Genomic DNA, 21497 nt, shown 5'->3' on the forward strand with positions numbered 1-21497 from the left:
GTCTGAGGAAAAACGACTATGTAGTCTTTTCTGCTTTGTATGGCCCTATGTTGATATCAACATTAGAAAGTCAGTCCCTGCCAAGTTTGTATATGGATTTTTGAAAGCTAGGCCTTAAGCTATTTCACTAGATTTGCACCTTGCCACTCAGAATGCTAATTGATAGCTAATGGTATTCTCTGCTGAATTTAAGACTTCTACTTACATGAAGTAATAGATTTTAAAGAATAATACTGCTACCCTTTACTGTGTGGTCCAAGGCTCCGCTTCCCTATCATCTGTAATCTTTTGTATAATAATCAAGCACTGAGAATGTGGGGATGTTTTTGTACAGAATGGGACTATGATGTGTTTATCTGTTTCCAGATAAACACTGAAGTAAACTGGTGTTAAGTTTGAATATTTTCCCAAAAGCAGCATAAACTCAGAAAATTCAGAGTTAAGACTCAACTTGAATTCAAGTATATTAATATTCACTTTAAAGTTGTTGAAGTACCTAAACTAGGGTTACCATATTTCCAGTTTCAAAAAAGGAGGATACCTGTCACTCCTGACCCACAGCCCCCTGACACTGCCTGCTCCTGACCCACAGTCCTCTGCCCCCCCCCAGCCCTGCCAGTGCCCCTCACTCCTGAGAGCCCTCTACCCCCCAGCCTTGCTTACTCCTGACGTGCACCCCCCCGCTCCCCCCTCCAGCCCTGCAGCATGTGCTGGCTGCCCCACCCCTGCAAGTATAGGCACGCAGCTCCCTGCTGCCCATGAAAGGTCCCGCTCACCCCATTGCCCCTCCAGGAGGGGTAGGCACCTCCACCGCCCTGCTGTAGTCCCTGGGGCTCGACAACTTTCCTGTCTCCTCCTACCCCCCATAGTCATACTGCATCCAGCTGCAGGGAATGCTCCTACCTCCCTGCCTGGCTGCATGCCAGCCACATGAATGTGCAGACATATATGATGCCTTCTGCCTCCAGTTGTTCTCCCCCTTGCCCAGAGGTGGGCAAAATGCAGCCTGGGGGCCAGATGCAGCCTGCCAGGCCATTCTATCTGGCCCATGGGGCCCCTAAAAAATTTAGAAAATTAATATTAATTTGCCCTGGGCTGCCTGTCATGTGGCCCGCAATGGCTTCCTGAAACTCAGTTAAGCGGCCCTCTGCCCAAAATAATTGCACGCCCCTGCCCTAGCCCCAAGCAGCTCCTTGCTAGCTGGGAAGTGCCAGGAAAAACACTTTGATGCTAAGCAGAGCAAAATCCTGGACATTTGCTGATGTTTTAAAAAATCACCCGGATGGATGTGGAAAGACCTCAAAAGAGGGCATGTCTGGGAAAACGCAGACATATAGTAACTCTAACCTAAACAACCTTATTTGCTACCTATAATGACACCATCCAGTAACTTTACAATCATACAGTAGTGCATGGTAGTGTTTATAAACTTGGATGATATTAAATTGATGTGTAGAAATACATTTTTTTATGTTTTTTCTTCAGGGTTGCCACTGTTGTGTTTGGGTGCCTCATTGTGTATTTCTGTAACCATAATACATTTGGATTTATTTCAAATGTAAACTACACTCTTTGTTTTTGTGGCCTGTCATACTTGTTTTGGGATATCTAGCAAGCAAACTTTTATTTCCCACCTAAGAGTTAACAGTAATCTTATTGACCTTGCTAAATATTCTGTTTTACACTAATAGCATCACTAATAACTAGGCCCCAACTGAGTGGAAGAAGATAATGAAATTCATTTAATCTGTAAAAACGCAAGGTAAGCAAGTGTTAAAACACATTAGAACTTCCAAAAGTGCCACGATAAATTTAATTTCTCTTCGCTTCCCCTCCAAAAAAACAAAGCATACTTATGAATAAATATAAAGTCTACCTTGGAGGCAGCTATAAAACTTATACTGGAAGACAACTGTATTATCTATTCAAACTAAAATTTGATTTTAAATCTAAAATTATATTTAATATAAGAGGTTAATGCTTGAAGAAATAGCCTTTCCATCACTATTGAAAATGAAGCCATAAGTAGTAACATTTACATTTTCATTTTTATGAAGTGACTATATGAGAGGATGTACCTAAAAGAATTCAAAAGTTTATACAGCTATTATTCAGAACTAAATATATATTATAAGGTAAGACTTTTTATTTTATTTTACGTTGCTATAGGCATGCATATAACTAACACACACACAGAGTACATTTTTAGACTTCATTGGAGGCTATTCTGAGCTTACTGAAAGTGAAGGAAATGGAAAATAGTATTAAAAGCTGAGGCTTGGATTTTCTATGGTAGTTAGATATTTAAAATCCATTACGAGCACCTATCTTCCTGCATGTCTCTTTAACATTTCCAATGTTAAAGGACAAAAAACCCCCAAAACTTTTCTAGATCTTATCTTCTCCCAGCATGCTAGGCAAGCTGTCCCCTCAAGTGCCAGCTGGGCTGCCTGGCAAGCTAAGATCAAGTGGCATTTGCCATGAGAAGAAGAAGAGCCTGCCTGGCACCCATGGAGCATCAGGCATTGGTTGAGGCTGCGACAAAATCTCCACTTCCTTTCTTCCTTAGCTCTTCAATTCAGCCTTGGTAAAGCTGCCTCAAGCTTAGGTGTACCATCTCCCCATCTCTCAAGAAACCCATGGGACCCCCGAGAAGGAGATAGCAGTTGCCCTCTGCGTTCACAGGTTGCCAGGAGAGAGTTAGTTTCTGTCCCTGTCTACAAGTGGGATAATGGACCAGTTCATTGTAAATAAATATATATTATTTTTATGCAGTGTAATAAATTCAATTTTGAAGTAGGGTGCTGAAAGACCAAAAATAAAAAGATATGGAGGCTACTTGAAGTTGAAAAAATCTGAGTACACTGATGTAGGTCATGCTTGGTAATCTAAGATGTACATGTGCACTCTTCTAGAGGTTGATTCCTTAGTACAGCTCTACGCTTTCCTTCTTGCAATGAAAATACTTTTGTTCAGGACCCTGTTTTTTTCTATTTTGTGGCTTGTCTCTTCACTTTAACCGTTTATCTATGACATGGAAAATTTTCATGTAATTCAAAGTGTATTACATCAGTTGAATTTCTGATATGGTAGCAGTAATATTTTGAAAAAAATCCAGAAGCAGAATGAAGCCTGACCTCCATGGCCTGAATCCATGCTGCTTCCCTTAATTAAATCATGCTTTTCTAAGTATCGCTATATCCATTAGGATGATACAGTTACCAAGAATTTTCTTACCATTGATGTTAAACTGAATGTTTGTGTGTTTTGGGGGTTTTTTTAACAGTGAAGTTACTTATCTCTGCTCCTTTGGTGTCATGTTTTTTAGGTTGATATCCTACCGTCTTCCTTTTCTTGTGGGCATCCTTCACCTTCTGTCTTTGGCTCCTTCCTTTACAAACATAGTTTTTGGTAGTTTTGTTATCCTGATAACTCACAAATCTACCTCTAATGAAATAATCCATATTCATCTAATCAAACATCTTAGCCTGTGTTGTGTTTTTTTTGTTGTTGTTTTTTTTGGGGGGGGGTTACATCTATTTCTGGGTGTCTAGTTCTCATCTTTAAACTAGGCATGGTCACAATTGAGCTTTTGATTATTTTCTTGGTCACCTCACAAAATTGGGAGTCAAATGTACCAGGTATGTAGGGAAAGGGAAATAAGGAGTTCCAGAGTTTTAGAATCCCTGCATTAAGTAGCACACCCTGTGCAGACAGTGAGCCATAACAGCTGGGAACAGCACACAGAAGTCCTAATGTCAGTCAACTTTCTCTTTTTTGTTTTTATCAGTAGACCGTACTTTATGCCAACAGCTATTGGTAAAGCAGCATATGTATGCTAAACGAACAGTATCTTGGGAATTGGAGATAAAGTAATACTTAGTGATGTAGATAAGAGAAATTATGAATGGTTCTGTTATATTATTTGGTTCCTCTCATTTATTATGCTGCTGTCTCTTACACCGTTTTGCCCATTTATCAGAGAAAACAGTGAAAAGCTGCTTGCACAAGTGTTTGCTTTAGGTAACACAATGCATGTACATGAGCTTGAATTTAAGATTCTGTAGATGGCTATATTTGTGGTTTATAGTGTTGTACATCTTGCATAAATCCAGGCTCTCTTGCATTATGGGTTTTTGTTCAAATTACAGATGCAGGTTAGGTGAAAGATTTAGGCAAAAAAATTTTCCAGTTGCTCAGAGATAGAAAACTTTTTCTTTGTTTTGTTTGTAGTTAGTTGCTGTACTTGTTTGCTGTTGCCAATTTCTTTATATCTCCAGAGGCAACCCTTTAACAGTCAACACTGGATTTGTCATTTCCTGTATCTCCCTACCAGAGAATAAGTGAACTCTGTTTAGAAAAGCCTTAATCTTTTTCGTGCAGGGGTAGGCAACTCCCAGCATGGGTGCCAGAGCATGGCACATAAAGGCATTTTGCTTTGCATGTCTTGGGAGGAGGGAAGGGGCTGGGATTGCACTGCCATGACAAGAATCGGACCCCTTGTGGCTCCCCCGCCATCCACCCCTGCATACCAACATCTTATAAGGGTGTTTTTGCCACTCTGCCTAAAAACGTTGCTAAATCCTGGTTTGCTGAAGAGCTCAAAGGTTGTAGGTTTCTTTCTGTGTCCTCTTTGCATTTTTTGTATGTGCCTTCTTTTCTACAGACCTTATTGCCCTATCTAAATGTAATTACACCATTTAAATGGTTATGAGGGGTTAAGGAGACTTGCTTTAGTATTCCTTAGGCATGCTTAGTTCATGGGGCAGTCCTTGATAATTATCTGTGTTCAGCACTAGTGTTTTATTTTTATCCAGCAGTGACAGACTAGTCCTCCAGCAGATTTCATTTTCCTCCTACGCTTACGCTAACCTTCAAACACAGCCTCAAAAAATGAACTCAACAACCAAGGGGAGAAAAAAAAGACAAGATTTTTGGAAAACCTAGTTTTTACGTTGAAATTCAGCCCGGCTTCTCTGGATTATGTTTGCAGAAATGTAGACTTAAGGTTGGTGCCAGCTGTAATAAAAATCAGTTCATCTATGACAATGTAGACTGGGATCTCCTGTGTAGCATGAGGTTTTAAAAAAAGTTCTTTAAAGATGAGCTTTCTTTTCTGCTCACCACCTTTTCAAAGCAGAGACCTACATGGGCTGAGAATAATCATACCACGGTTATATAGATTTGCTCTGAACATGCTGGCCTGCTTTTTCTTGTGTCAGCCTTTCTGTTCCTGTTAATAGAAAACATCCTCTTAAAAAGCCTGTGGCAGGATGTACACATGAGCTCTTCCCTCAGTGTCTGATGTATTGCTATCTTCATAAAGGTCCATGAGACAGGAAGTACCTCTGAATGAAATGGACTCCACAGAATGCTATCGAATACAAAAAGCAAACACAAGGCAGAAACAAGGAGGCATTTTTAAAAAAAAATTACTGTAATTTGAGGAAGGATTGCCTCCTTAAAGAAGAAGAATTTTTAAAGAATTACATGTATGTTGTAAGAGACATGCTATCGGGTCCTATGTAGGAGTAACTTGGTGAAATCTTTGCCCTACACTTTGTATAGATCAGACAAAGATGTAATGATTCCTCCTAGGCTTAAATTATATATTAAATAACAGACTGTCAGATGGAAATGATTTTTAAATTCATGAAGAATTGGGGCAGTTGAGCCCAAGTGTCATTATTGCTAATTAGCACTTACGTAGTGCTTGGCATCTTCCCATTTTTTATGAACATTAACTAACTTTGTTTCTTCCAGATCAGAATTGGTAACCTTAAGCTTGAAGTAGATGCACTGATGGTTGTGGTAGCTTAACTTTGCATCTATAAAGAGCAAGAACATCTTCAAATGAATCATTCCATCTTTCTTCAGAATTTGAGATTGTGATTTAGCTAAATATTTATCAAGAGTTTTTAATACTCTGATAGTTTTGTCACTTGCCCTGTAGCACAGGGCTTTTTTGGTCTTTCAATATGGGGAGTTGGATTTTTCTTTCCTTGCAATTTCATGTAATGTTAGCACAAACTTACTGCATATGATGCAGTAAATTATTTATGATGGCTGTTAGCATCTGTTCTTGGACAATCATTTCTAGAATGATTTTAGATAAAGTGGGTATCCAGATGTTATCTGCTGAGCTACTTTGACATCTGTCCTAAACGTTTCTCTCTTATGATTTCATGGTAGAGACGTGAAAGGTAACTTGAGCTGCATCTCCAGCCCTTATTTTCTCCATAGACCTGTAGTTTGTTACAGTTTCTTTGAGTATAGCTTTAAGTATGCATCAGAATGAATTATGCTATATTTAGTATTCATTATAATGCATATTCCTTACAATTTGGTCCATAATGCTTCATAGAACACATTAGCGTTATTGTTTGTCTAATACAATAATTTGGATTTTAATAATTCACCATGTGCAGGATATAATTGACCAGTATAATGGTTTGAGTTGTATAAAATACTCTGTTTGGTTGTTTCTGTCTGGTTTCTTTGATATTAAGGGAATATGGGCCAGAACCAGGAAAATGTTTTGGTGCCAAACCCCTCTTCATTTTAACGGCAATTAGTTACCTAACTATCTTTTTGTATCTGGGCATTGGTGACTGATGTTTAAAAGGGCCAATTGGAATAACATTCACCAGTGTTTGAATGTTTTAGGACTGTTCTTTCAACTAAGCCACAAGATTCATTTTCCCCCTTCTTGACTATCCCTTAATTCTTTAAATACTCTTTAAACTCTTTAAATGTTAGTTTAGGATAGGGGTATTCAATTCATTGTGCAAGTTAAAGGGAATTAAAGAATGTTTTATTGTTTCAGCATACTATGTGCATATCTGGAAATCTGTGTGTCGCAGTGATGGTTAGAAACATTCTTTAAATGAAATAAATGAATATTGTGAACATTTCATGTAGAGCTCATGTCAAGAGGGCTGGGTTTTTTGACCCTCCCTATTCTATTTTAGAGAGGGGTTGGTTCATTTCCATTAGTGCATATGCCAAGTTAATACTTGACAACCCAGCAGCATTTAACATGCTATTGACATTTAACAGTGTTATACTGCTTAGTGCCTAAGTACAGCACGCTGTAGCTTAAGACCTCACATTAGATGCCATTGTCTCCAGGGAACTAGTGAGATACAACATGGGCAATGCAGTGGTGGTAAAGCCAAGGAGATCCAGCTTTATGCTGACAAACATGACATGCATAGTTTTTTCCAGGCACCAACACTGAGTCCATCCCCCAACATGCAGAAAGGGGATCCCTCACTAACCTGTCTTAACCCTAGGAGAAGTCTGGCATGCCATCAAGGAAACGAAGAGCAACAAGGCTACTGGACCAGATGGCCTACCTGGTGAAATCTATAAGGCTGCTGGTGAGAAACTGGTACTGAGATTCTGTGAATTTATTCTATGAAATTGGAACGATTAAGAGATTCCAGGGGACCTGAGTAATGCCAACATCATGACTAGCTTTAATAAAGGAGATAAGTCTATGTGTGGGTACTATCAAGGTATCACCATCCTTTCCACAAAAGGGAAAATCCTTTCCCACACCCTTATAAACTGTCTTTTACCTCTTGCTGAGGAAGTCCTGCCAGAATTTCAGTGTGGTTTCAGACCTTCCTGTGGGACAACTGATATAAACTTTGTTGCCAACCACGTCCAAGAAAAGTGTTAGGAATATATGGCCTTCATCAACCTCACAAAGGCCTTTGATTCCATCAATTGCAAAGCCTTGTGAAAAGCACTAGCCAAAGTTGAATATCTTGAAAAGTACCTAAAAGGTTATGAGGTTTCTTCATGACTACGTGACTGTGACTATCCTATGTAGCAGATTGGAGATGGATCCGTTTCTCATCCAAGCAGAGGTCAAACAAGTATGTGTCATTGCCCAACTCTGTTCTCCATTTTTTTTATAGTAGTTTTGGTTCTCATTAAGGGCTACCTTCCTACTGGTATTGACATAGAATGCCAAACAGATGGAGAACTCTTCAATCTGGGATGTTTTCAGTCAAAAATCATCCTTGACCTTGAACCTGACAACTGTGCTATTCCTGTGCACAGAGGAAAACCTCAAGATCACATTGGATCTTTTCAGAGAAGCCTACCAAACTTTGGGCCTCTTGATATTGAGAAGACTGAAGTTCTTTTTCAGCTTGCTCCAAGCCATGACTGTGACTCCACCTGCCCCAAATTAACATAGAGATGAAGACCCTGGAGGTAGTCAAGCACTTCTCTTACCTCAGTAGCCACCTCTCTCAGAGTGAACATTGAGGTGGGGATTCAGCTCAGGATCTGATGCACAAGTACCTCCTTTGGGAAATTCCTTCAGCATGTCTTTATTAATTGTGATCTCTGGAAAAACACCAAGCAAGATCCAGGTCTACAATGTAGTCATCATCCCCACTCCCCTCTACAGATGTGGGTGGCCCACCATCATCTTCTCAAAAGCTTGGAGAGGTATCACCAATGATGCCTCTGGAAAATCCTCCACATCAAGTGGGAAGATCACTGCACAAATGCCAGCTTCCTTGCTGAAGCATTGGTTATCAGCATTGAGTCAGTGATCTTTGAGCATCAACTTTGCTGGACCAGGCATTGTCTGCAGGTGCTCAACTCCCGACACAAGTGCTCTACTCCACGTTTTTAGTAGTGGCCTGAGACTTTGCAGTGGCCAGAGGAAATACTACAAGGACACATTGAATGTATACCCGAAGAAAATGGATGCTGACATCAAGAGCTTGGAGGAGCTGGCTGTTGACCAACTCCAATGATGCTGCAACCCCAACCAAGTAACAGCATGTTTCGAGGTAAGCAGGTTGCCACTGAAGCAACGATGAGAGGAATGGAGGAAGGAAAAGGAAAGAAATCCTAATCTATGGCATACTCTCCTCTGCGGAAAGATCTGAATCTTCTGTGGGTGGGTCTGTAGCTCAAGGATTGGACTCTTAAGTCACCTCAAGACCCATAGATGTCCATAGTAGAGATCATCCTCAAATGGAGGGAATGCTGACGAGAAGGAACACATACCATTTACATACATCCTCATGCATCTCCTCTGCTGTAATTCATTTTGTAGAATTCATTTTAAGTTTTTTTCACTTTTTCATTATTATTTTATGCGCAGATTTATTTTCAGGCCTGTCCTGTCTCAGACTGTAAACAAGCTTTATTATAATACCCAATGCCAACCCCACAGAATCTAAGCAGTAATCTCAATCATTATAAAGCCTACTGCTCTCTGATGAGCAAAATATCAACTACATGCTGTGTAGTAAACGCATACTAGGTGATGGTGGTAGGGGATGGCTTTTTAAAGCCAACTTACTGCTTTAGTAAACATGAGCATAGCATTCTGCTGCAAGCAGTCTAGGCTCAAAATAATGTATAGTCTTGATAGTCTCCTTTAATTGCAAGTGACACTGAGTTTATTTTAGCATGTTCCTCACTATTTGATATTAGGGGCCTTAACATATTGTTTTGCCTTTTCCCCTTTTCTTTCAGTTGTCCATACTTGTCAGAGAAGATTACACCTGCTATTCCTGCAATAGGTGGAATTCTTTTCTTTTTCGTGATGGGCACCCTGCTGCGTACTAGTTTCAGTGATCCGGGCGTCCTCCCACGGGCAACACCAGATGAAGCAGCAGACCTGGAAAGGCAAATAGGTAACACGGAAGGTCTGTTGATCTCTTCACTTTCCTTCCAACTGTGGGGGAAGGGGTGCGTGCATGTGTGCATTGTCTGAATGTGGTGTGCTCAGCTCATTCAAGTAGTAACTTCCATCTCACAACAGTAACCACACTAGAATAGTGACACTGAGTAACAGAAGTAGTACTGACACATTCTCAAAGGCAATTGATTAATTCTGCCATCAGAAAATGCCAACAGTAGTATTGGGCCCAGACTATTAGTTGGTGCTGTAATGTATCACTTATCTACTTCGTAAATATGGAAGAAGGCTCGGGTGCACAGGAAAAGAATCTTGTACTTTTAAAAGTGTTTATAGTAGGAAAAGTAACTCAATATCAATGTACAAGTTCTTAAAATCCTTCAGTTTCTTAAGTAGCATATCTTTAGTGACAGGTCTTGTCTAATTATGATATTTTTATATTGTGATAGTATCTAAGTCTCTAGATAGGAACAGGATGATTTATGTGAAACACTGTACAAATATACACTAAGACGTAGTCCCAAGAAGACTGTACTATTTCAGCGATGACAATTAATTTTTTATTATGCTTTTATTCATGTAGAATCCATGCAACTATGACAAAAATTAGCTTTTACTGTGGTTAATTCAGCAAGAAAATTATATCTAAGGGTATTATTACACATGCTCTGGCATGTGGTGCTGGGTGCTTTTATTAGTGAGCTGTGCTAATTAAAAGCACTCACACGTCATGTGTATCAGTGTCTCTGCCCTGAAAACATGGTGGCATGGTGACAGGGCACTTTGAACTAAAGGTCATCAAATGTTTTATTTCAGAGTACCATTTTTTCAGCACGTGGACACTGATCTACACACAGCACTGCCGGAGTATGTCAGTTTCTGTGTTCCGGCAGAATCAATCAATCCAGTCCACTCCAATGTGCTGGATTTCTAGAGCGTCAGCAGGGTTCCTGCATGTCTATAGGAGTCCTTAGTTCCAATTATGGAATTTTTGTGCCTGTGAATCCCAGAGTGAAGATATAGTAGTTGTTAAAGTCCAAGCTAATTTGGTATAGCTGATGTTTTTAAAAAATACGGGCGCTCCTACCTCCCCCTTATCACTCCAACCCCCTGCGTAACTGAAAGGTTGAAACCCTAATTACTGTTGAAGATGGGTGGATCTATGATTTTGAAGAAAACTAAAGCTAGAGAGTTTCTATGGCTGTAAAACCGGAGGACAGAGAACAGGAACAGCTAGCAATCACCAAAATTGCCCTAAGAAAAGTTAGCTTGGTTAGTGGAACATAAGGATATTAAGGAGAGATGTTTGTGGAGTGAAGAGTAATGAACTGTTAAGTCCATTGATTCCCTTCGCTGCCTAAATAGTAAGAGAATAACTGCTACATTGTACAGCGTTTCTCAAAACCCGGTGCTTATATGACAGGCAGAAAATTAGCTTCCCCACTTCATTCAAGCACCTCAATTTTTGGAGGGGCTGAATTTTGGGGGAAAGATGAGTATTGTATTAAGAAAATATGGCCATTGCAATTGGAGGAATATTTGTTTTATTTTCTGGCGTTTGTTGTTGGCTGTTCAAATCTGTCCTTCTCTCAACTGGTTAACTCTTACTGTTATTCAGAGGCTTCCTTATTTCCTCTCCCTCAGCTGTCAAACCAAGCATCATCTCAGCTGCAAGCCCTCTTCCTATATCCTGCTCCCATGACAAATATTAGGTTCAAACACTTCCCAAAAGTATAATTGGACTTGTTACAAATTACTCACTTTTGAAAGAGAGCAATACATTTGTATTGCTGAGTAAAAGATGTTAAGAATGTCAAGGCCTTTTAAACATTTTATACATGTGTTCCTGGAGGGGTAGGGGGAGAGGCACTTTAATTAGGGCAGCTCCAAGAGCTACCCTAATTAAAGCACCCAAAGTGTCTTATGTATTAGCGTCCCCGTGCTGAAAAATGGCGGTGGGGGTGCTTTAACTAAATGAGCTTTAGTTAAAGCACCCTAGCCACTGTTTTTCAGTGTGGGGACGCTAATACATGAGACACTAGAGTCGTCTGGAGCACGCTAATTACCACACTCAAGTTTAATCTGATGCTCTGTAATTACAGCATGTTGGAGTAGCCTTGCTGCATATGTTTAAGTTCCCTAAGATAGCAATAGGAGTTGGATAGGGTGAATATTTCAGTTATTTTTTTAAGTTTTTATATTTATATGAATAAATGTTTATTTTTTCAACAAAAATTGCTATCTGACAATTATGTGAAAGTTCTTGTGAAATAAATTCGGCCTCGATTCAATTCGCGAGAGAGGAGAGAGAATTTACGTTACCTCATTTGATAATTGGCCCACTTGTTGACCTTTTCATAAGAGAGGCTTTGAATGGATACACTGGTCTGTGAGATCAGGAGGAGGTCTCTTCAGGTAAAGGTTAAAGCACATTAATACAACAGTGTCCCCTGCAAATTGTACTGTACCACATCTGGAAAGATGGAATATTTTTGTATTCAGGTTTTATTAATCTCCCTTCCTCCCTTAGCTCTATATTTGTACTTGCAAATTAGAAGCAAGTTAAAAACTATTCCAGGAAAATCATTTTCTTGGGATAAGTAAAATTTAGATAAGCTTGACTAACTTTTGCTCGTGCTAATAGGAAAAGGTTTGAATGGCTACTTTATACAGTATTTGTTAATTTTATTTATTTATTTATTTATTTTAAGTTGTAAGCCATCTTTGGAAACTGTGTGTGTGTAAATCAGTTTGATTGGAGCAGATATATCAACTACAAATTATTGATTTTTGGAATGTTCTAAAAGCGTTAGCTCACAGTTTCTACACGCAGACTGTGTTTTGGTAAGAGACAGTCTCTGCGGATGTTGATCGTGTATGCCTTAATTGGAGTTCTTCTCAGTTTCTCAAGCTGTGTTGCCTCAGAAATGAATTGAGAACATTCTAACATGCATACACCATTTGGACTTGTTCTTAAGATTTGAAACACGCCTTTTAGATGAATGCCAAATGACTTAATGTACTAATCAGGCATTTTAGATAGAATGATATCCAGTGTTCGATAGTTATTTAGGATCTTTACAAAAGTTTAAGAAACTGAAGCCTAATGTAAAGCTAAGGAACACATAGAAGTGATAGTAGGTAAGAACTTCAGTCCTAACAGCTGTTGCATTTATTGACTAATTTGGAAATTGATAGCATTTTGACTTTGAATTAGCTGCAGAATTCTTACCTTGCCAAGCACAGCATATTCTTCTTTAAGAGTGTTTTGAATATGAGTAAGTGCTGTTTCAGACAAGATGTAGAAATTACAGAAGTTGTCTTTCCTTGGTCTTTGATCAAATGAGCAACAGCCACCTGGGAAGGGAAGAAAAATGGGTAACCCTAACAAAATTATAGAATGTTTATGGGGCAGCTTCTTTATATTCAGAGGATACAGTTAGGGTACTGGTAGAATAGGACAAATAATCTATTTTCTTGGCTAAACCTGGGATTTCAAACTGAGCTGGAGGAAAAAATTTGCAGATACGTCCACATGATAGTTCCTAGTTCCACCCCCTTTCGCTTCCCTGCCCACTTCCTCTTTGGGGCTAAATAGGAGGGGTGGTAGTTGTCCAGGAGTCCAGAACTGTTTTCTTGTCTGTTGTAACCTGTAAACATTGCATGAAAAAAATTGAAAACTACTGGCTCAGAAGTAAGAGATCTCCAGTGAAGGAAGGAGATTTTTTCTTTACTGATTCAGGTAGGAAATATACTACAAAACCAAGAAGCAAATCACGGTTACATATGGTACAATAGCCAAGTGATCTTTCATTAAGAGGTAGGGAAGAGCTGGTTCTTAAAGAATATGCCAAATATGGTAGTCATTGATATTTCAACTCTGGAAGATTCTAGAAACGAGTCTTTGGACAATGTTTGAAAACTCCATACGTTCTAGAAACAAACCCTTCAAGGGGGGTTTCCTACCTCCATTTGGAAGAGGCTGCAGGAAAGTGTAAAATGAGATAGGGCAAAGTAATCCCACACGAGAAAAATTCCACATTGATTATGTAGTCCATGCCCCTAACAAAGACCATTTTCCATCTCTCACATTTGATTCTGAATCTTCCAAACCATTTAGGCAAAAAATGAAATAAAAATCTTGTTAACAGTGCTGCTGGAATTTACTAGGTAACCATGTACCAGTAACCATGCAGGTTGAAGAATTTATTGTAAGTAAAATCCATGTAATAAATAGCTACTTTTTAACTAAAAAGACTCCAAAGCCTACCTTTTTAATAGCTGTACATAAAGATGATACTGTTGCTAATCTGAAACAGATTGCAAGTGATTCACTGGGGTATAGATAGCTCCTACTAGCCAGTTCTCTTGCTGTGACAGATATTTTTCATCACTATCATCTGGATGTTTGGCAAGATGCATGAACAGGTATATTGGTCTGTATAGATTGCTGTGAAGTCATTCTGCAAACTATTACATTCAAAATTCCACTTTTTTGTAAGGACTTCTAATTTAATTAGAAACAAATGAGCTCCTTAATTTTGGAACCCAGTCTTTGCATATGGAATCTCAAGTTGTACCCTTGGTTTTTACATAGCCGTAAAGTGCAGAGAATGTCTTGTAATTTGATTGCCTTCAACCTTACCAGAGCAACAACATGAACAGCATTTGAATGTTAATGCAAGAAGCTGCTTACCCCTCCTACTAATTTCTAGTAATTGGGGTAGGAAGTGGCCTAACTTTCATTTGGATATTGCAAAATCCATTATGGATGCCCACCACATACTCTTGTGAGACAGGTTTTTTCAGTGCTTTATAACTGTTGTCCAACTATAGGTGTTTAGCTAGGCATTTTCCCTGTTGTATGTTTGTATCAGATGGAAAATAATATATCTGTATAATAAAGCTTTGCACCATAAAGCATATGCAGAATGGGTCAAATGAAATTGCACAGCCTCACTATAGGTTTGGCATTTCCTGGTTCTTGAATGCTTAACTTTGAAACCTGAATGGTTTTAACAATTGCTAGGTATTCTGGTTTTCTCTGTTTAAAAATGGCAAATTCTCTGATTAAAAATTTAACACCCGACTCCATAAATGCTCTGATTTTAAACCCCCAAATCCATGTTTTTTTGTACTTAAACTGAAACACCAATATATAGATATAGATATCTATATATATATAGGTATCAGTTGAACACAATATTTTAATTGATATCTAGATCTCTCTCTAAAGGAAACCCTTGCTATTCGCGGGTTTGGCATTCGCAGTTTCAGATATTCGCAAATGCCAAACCTACATCTTAAATACACTTAAAGGAGCTCCTCAGGAGCTCCACGCTTGCCGCCGCTGGGCTCCCACCACCACCAGCAAAGCTGTGCCCTCCCCCGCCCCCTCCCCCCCATGAATGATGAAGGTCTCCTGTATATCTAGATAGGTATCAGTTGAACACTATATATAAAGTATAAGTTGAACACAATATTTTATTGATATGTTTACAGTTTTAAAGCAGTTTGGAAGCCTACCAGTGCCTCAATCACTATAAAAGGTGTAGATTGTAGCCGTGTTGGTCTAAGGACATAAGCAGACAGGATTCTTTGGGTAAATCTCATATCTTTTATTAGACCAAGTCAACAAGTTGGAAAAATTCTTCTTTGCAAGCTTTTGGGTACAAATACCCTTCAGCAGGCTGAGGAAGTGTCTGCAGTTGGTCTTACCTCTTCCTGAATGAAATGAATAGTAAAGAAGCCAGAGGCTGGTATGCATGCAAGACAGCCAGACTGGCTTTTAGTTAGTCTAATAAAAGATATTGGTTTTACCCAACAAATCTTGTCAATCACTGTAATAAATTCTAAATGCCTATAAATTTTGGTGTTTGATTTTGGGTTTTTTATCATGGAAAATGAGAGCTCCCCCTGCTCCCTTCTGTCACCAGAATGTAGGACCAGTTGCGACTGTCCTTCCCCACTGCTTTGTGGTGCTGAGCAGCCCTAATATGCTGGTGCCCTCCCTATGCCATTGCCCCTCATTATTGACCCACAGCCCCCTGCCCCTCCCAGCCCTGCCAGAGGGGGACCCTTGCTGCCAGGGCTATGAGGCCAGGGACTTGGGTCTGCAGCCCACAGCAGTGCCCATGCCCCAGCTGCCACCCAAGTGGGGTAGTGGCTGCTGTGGCTTGAGCAGGGAGCAGAGTGCGGAGCTCAACTCCCCCTCCCCCGTGGGTGACACAGCTGGAGCAGAGGCCGTCAAAGGGGATAGATGCAGGCTCAAGGCTCCCTGCCCTGCTGTGGTCCTTCCAGGGCCTCCGTAGCCTACTTGGGAGGACCTAGCGTGGCAGGACAGAGGGGACCGGGTAGGGAAGCCCATTGCCACCCCTGGGAGTTCCACACTGCTATAGTGAGGCACCCCCTGCCTACCCAGCAGCAGCAGTGAGAGGCATAGCTCCATGCTACCACCCTGCTGCTGTGAGGCAGGCAGGGGGTATTTCACCATGGTGGTGCGGACCTCCCAGGGAGGCAGTGAGCTTCCCTGCCTGGTCCTGCTTTACCCTGCTGCACCAGGTCTCTCCCAGTAGGCTGCAATGGCCCCAGGGGGAGGGCAACAGGGTGGGGAGCCTGTCCCTGCCCTGTGCACAAATCTTGGTGGCATGTGCCCCACCATTCCACTCCCAAGAGTGCATGCAGTGGTGGGAAGCCAGCCCTACCCCTCCACATCTCCCAGACAAGCCGGCAGCAGCCCCAGCCCTGCCCGCCCAATTTCCTCCCTCCCTCACTATGGGGGCTTCAGTTCCCCTACCACACACACATGGTGCCCCCTGCTGATTGCCCTTCATCATTTCTTGCATTTTTCTCCTTTAAAAAAGAAAATTTCGGTTTTTCTCCTTAAAATGAGAAAATCCAGGTTTTACCACGTGTTTCCATGGCGAACAGAAATTCCAGATCCCTGACAATCACTTGCCATCCTTTCCCTCCACCCCCTAACTTTCTTGAGCCAGCAAGGTAAATGACAGCAGTAGTGTAATATTATGGGAACAGGGCTGGGGAGGGTTAACTTGGCTGTTGATGGCAAGACCTCCCCTCACAGCAGTGTGTCCAATTCTTACTCTGCTCTTTGTTGCCAGAACCTTGAGCCCCTTGCCTCCATTCCAGCACCCTAGGGCACAAACCCCATCAGGTATGCTTTTGCAGCTCCAGGATGCAAACTCTTACCAGCTATACCTATGTCCTGTCATGTGATTCCTGCTGCTTCTGCCAGGCCAGGCACTTTTTCTTTCCCTTATACCCCTCTAATTTTAATCCGTGCTCTGGCACATGCAGTGCTTATTCACATTACTTAAGCAGATGCTTCCTTTTCTCTTTCTAAGCATCATCAGGAAGGGCACTGAGATGCCAAAAACAGTCTCCCTACTCTCAGTTTTGGAGGTCAACACTACAGCAGTCTAATATCCCACAGCCTCCATAATGCAGAATGATCTGCCACTTTAGGGAGCATGTCACATCAGTAACTTGGTCACCCATAAGCTGGAGCAGGGTTGGTGCAGATGGAGCTAGTGCAGTGATACTAACACATCACTTAGATGATAGGCAAACTGTTTCCTCTCCCCCTCCCAAATTTGGGCACTTTTTACAAAGAGTAAAAGATGCACCCTTGGCACAAAGACCAACTTTTAGGACCCTGCTGTAAAGCCTGGAGGGGGCCAGAGTTACTGAAAATATTTTTTTCCCTAATCACATTTGAGTTCAGGATCCTGAGGGAAGGAAAGAGAACAGTAGAGTAAGGCCCCTGGACTTCAGAAAAAACAGACTTTGACTTGCTCAGGGAACTAATGGGCAGGATTAAGCCAGTCTGAGGGTGAGAGGAATCCAGGAGAGCTGTCCTTTAAAGAAATCTTACCGAAAGTTCAGGAACAAGCCATCTTGATGGTGCAGGAAGACTAGCAAGTATGACAGAAAACCAGCCTGACTTAGCAGGGAACTCTTCAGTAAGCTAAATGATGAAATGGAAACTTACAAGAAGTGGAAACTTGGACAAACAACTAGGGAGGAGTATAAGAGTATTGCATGGGCATGCAGGTGTGAAGTCGGGAAGGCCAAAGCACAATTGGTGTTGCAACTAGCAAGGGACATGAAAGGTAACAAGAACGGTTTTGACAAGTATGTCAGTAATAAGAAGAGGATCAGGGAAAGTGTGGGTCCTTTCCTGAATGCGGGAGGCAACCTAGTGACAGAGGATGCAGAAAAGGCTGAGGTACTCAATTCATTATTCACCTCAGTCTTTGCAGGCAAAGTCAGCTCCCAGACTACTGCACCTGGCAGCACAGTTTGGGAGAAGGTGAGCAGCCACCAGTGGTAAAAGAACAGATTAGGAGGTTAGGGACTAAGTTGGATGTGTACAAGCCCACAGGGCCAGATGGGATGTACCCGAGGGTGCTGAGGGAGTTAGCCAATGTGATTGTAGAGCCACTAGCCATCATCTTTGAAAACTCATGGCGATTGGGAGAGGTCATGGATGATTGGAAAAGGGCAAATATACTGCCCATATTTAAGAAAAAGGAGGAGGATCTACGGGACTACAGACCAGTCAGCTTCACTTCAGTCCCTTGAAAGATCATGGAGTAGGTCCTCAAGGAATCCATTTCTAAACACTTGAAGGGGAAGACGGTGATTAGGAACAGTCGGCATGGATTTACCGAGGATAACTCATGCCTGACCAACCTGATTGCCTTCTATGATGAGATGACTAACTCTGTGGATGCCGGGAGACCAGTGGATGTGGTATACTTTAGCAAGGCTTTTGATACCATCTCACACAACATTCTCACAGGCAAGCTAAGGAAGTATGGCTTCGATGAATGGACCATAAGGTGGATAGAAAACTAGGTAGATCATTGGGCTCAGAGAGTATTAGGCAATGGCTTGATGTGTAGTTGGCAGCATGAATCAAGTGGAGTACCCCAGGGGTCAGTCCTGGGTCCAGTTCTTTTCGATGTCTTCATCAAGGACCTGAAAGATTGCATAGAGTGCACCCTCAGCAAATTTACAGATGACACCAAGCTGGGGGAAGTAATACACTGGAGGGTAGGGTTAGGATTCAGAGTGACCTAGACAAATTGGAGGATTTGGACCAAAAGAAATTCATGAAGTTCATTAAGGACCAAGTGCAAAGTCCTGCAGTTAAGACAGAACAATCCCAAGCACCAGCAGTCCCATGCACCATGCTGTGCAGTACCTCTGCAGAAAAGGAGCTGAATATGAGCCAAGTGTGCCCTGTTGTGAGGAAGGCTGACATTGTACTGGGCTGCGTTAGTAGGAGCATTGCCAACAGGTCAAAGAAAGTGATTATTCCCCTCCTAAGCACTGGTGAGGCCATATCTGGAGTACCGTGACTAGTTTTGGGGTCCCTACTACAGAAAGTATGTGGACAAATTGGAGAGAGTCCAGCAGAGGGCAGTGAAAATGGTTAAGGGGCAGAGGCATGTGACTTATGAGGAGAGGCTTATTTAGCCTGGTTACTCTGTTTTGCTTCCAAATGTAAGGTGGCTGTCTACAGTGAAGGGAATGAAAAAGACATTCTTTAGATTGCTGATATCTTCACACAGATTCCCTCTGTCTTTCAATCTGCACGCCTCCTCCCAAGTTCTTCTCTGTGCTTCCCCATGTCTGTTCAAAGTAGTTGCTTCCTACAGCATTTCAAAAAGCCTCAAAGAACTCAAAATGTTATGCCACAACTGCAGTCCATCTCTGCCAATAATTGTTCCTGTCCTCATTTTCTAGTTCTCATTAAAAGTACATACAGACATTTGGGGAAGTTAGATCAAGTTAAAAATGGCCACCTGATCTAAGGTAAGTCAGGATTGGGGGCTAGCAGGGGGATTCAGGGTATCTGAGGGCAAGCTGGGTCTGCAGGGGGGGATCAGCGGCTATCAGGGTCTGTGAAGGGATGGGGGGCAAGTGGGTTCTGTGTGGGATATTGGGGGGGCTAGCACAATTTGCTGGGGGTGGGGGGGATTGGGGTGGTAAGCAGGGCTTGCGGGGGGGTTAGTAGGGTCCCTGAGGGTTTGGTGAGAGCAAGGGAACTTGGGGAGATGGCAGGGTTCTCTCCCGCAACCCCTGGAACCAGGGGCCAGTTTTAATCCCTGGTCTTAGGGGCCCCCACATAACATTGATTTGGTTCATGGAGGACCAGCTGAAAGTAGCACTCAGTTTTCCCAATGTGCTTTTGAAATGTTTCAAGCTTAAGCCAATCTTAAGAGGTCTCACAACTAGACACTTGGGGCACTTTTACACGTGCTCTGGAGGTTTGGGGAGCAGAGGTGCTGATACATGGGACACAGGAGGCTGCTAAAGCATGGTAATTACCACACTTGCAGACTCAATTAATTGATTAATTAAAACATGATTAATCAAGTCTGCTCCGACCCACTGTAGTTAGAGCACATCCAGCAGCCTCCACACTCATGTAGAGGTACCCATTGGGTTTAACGTGCATTGGGCTTAGCTGACTATCATTGTAATTATGTAACCTAGTTGTGTTCCCCTTCCTACTCCCATTCCTCTTATGTTAATCCCTTGCTTCAGCACTCTGTATTTCCCTTACGGCTTTGTCATTTTAGTTCTGTGATTCTTAACATTTTCTAATAAATTAAAGATGTTTTAAGCCAATGGTGCTGAACATTTTGGCCCTGTGAGCCAGATGAGTGGGGCAGGGCCAGTCCACGGGTTGCATTGAGCCCTGAGTCCCAAGATCAGGCTCCAAGGCAGGCGCCATCTCTTTCTACCCCTGTATGCCAGGATTCAGTCCTGACAGCCTGGCACCACTCCCTCCTGCCCTAGCATGTCAAGATTGGATACGAGGGGCCCAGTGCTTGACCTGCATGCCAAAATTGGTCCCATGCTGCACCCTTCTGCAGGGATTGGTCTCTGGGGACTTGGCTCCACCTCCTCCTGCCCCAGCAAGCCAGGGTTGTGTCTTGGGCCAGGTGCCACCTTCTTCCAGCCCCCCCCACTGGGATCAGGCCCTGGGGCCTGGCACTATCCCTGACTAGCCCTGTGCACAGAAACTGTGCACCTGAACCAGCATGCAGGACCCAGGGCTCCCCACTGCATGTAGCAGCAGTTTGACAGTGGGGGAATCAGAGCCACCGTTCTCCTGCTGCCAGATTTGCAGACCTATGAGGAGTCCCATGGGCTGGATCTGGCCTGCAGGCTGGGGGTTGAGCACCCCTGTTCTTAGCATTATTAGTATAATCTTCTAGGGCAGTAACCCTTGATAGACACCAGATTAAGAGTTAAGAGTGGAATGCAGTAAACAGCACTAGCTTAGTGTTTAAATCACATCCTCAGTGTTTTGTTAAAGTAGGATGCTGTGTTGGCCTCTGAGATTATTGACTGTAAACAAAGTAGTGCATCTCTGGTATAGGTTCCTGGCTATCTGGATACTGTGTTTTTCTTCTCTTAGACTGGTGTTTATAATTAAACATGCGGCATGACTTAAATGATTACGCAAAGAGATGACCTTCTGTAGTGTCGTAGGTTCAGCATTACATATTATTTAGTTTAATGCTCTTACAGATGCGAAAGGTCGTTCATGAAGAATTCTGGTTGCACAAGACTTTTACTGCAATAGAAAAAAATAAAGCAACAAATTAATTTCTTTTTCATTATATCTTCATTGTACTATATTTTGTTATCTTAGTCCCTTTTGAAATTGATGGCAAAACTGCTGCAACATGGTCTTTTAATGGGATCAGGCTTTTACACATTTTCCCCCAGCAAAACTTTTCTTTTTATGAGCATTTAAGGCTATTTGCAGGGAGAA

General features: G+C 41.9%; 1 protein-coding gene across 5 annotated transcripts in view; it reads left to right on the forward strand.

Moving 5' to 3' along the window:
* Window positions 1-21497, forward strand: part of ZDHHC14 (zDHHC palmitoyltransferase 14) — a 173172-nt gene that overhangs the window by 94542 nt on the left and 57133 nt on the right. For 3 of the 5 annotated variants that reach the window (XM_090042004.1, XM_090041967.1, XM_090041984.1), the window contains exon 2: window positions 9514-9686. In XM_090042004.1, the coding sequence (XP_089898130.1) occupies window positions 9514-9686 (173 nt within the window). The remainder of the gene's footprint in view (window positions 1-9513; window positions 9687-21497) is intronic. The other 2 variants (XM_090041975.1, XM_090041992.1) reach the window with 1 other exon arrangement.

Source organism: Crocodylus siamensis, chromosome 1 (assembly GCF_052110815.1).
Source record: "Crocodylus siamensis isolate JL-2025a chromosome 1, ASM5211081v1, whole genome shotgun sequence".
NCBI lineage: Eukaryota > Metazoa > Chordata > Crocodylia > Crocodylidae > Crocodylus > Crocodylus siamensis.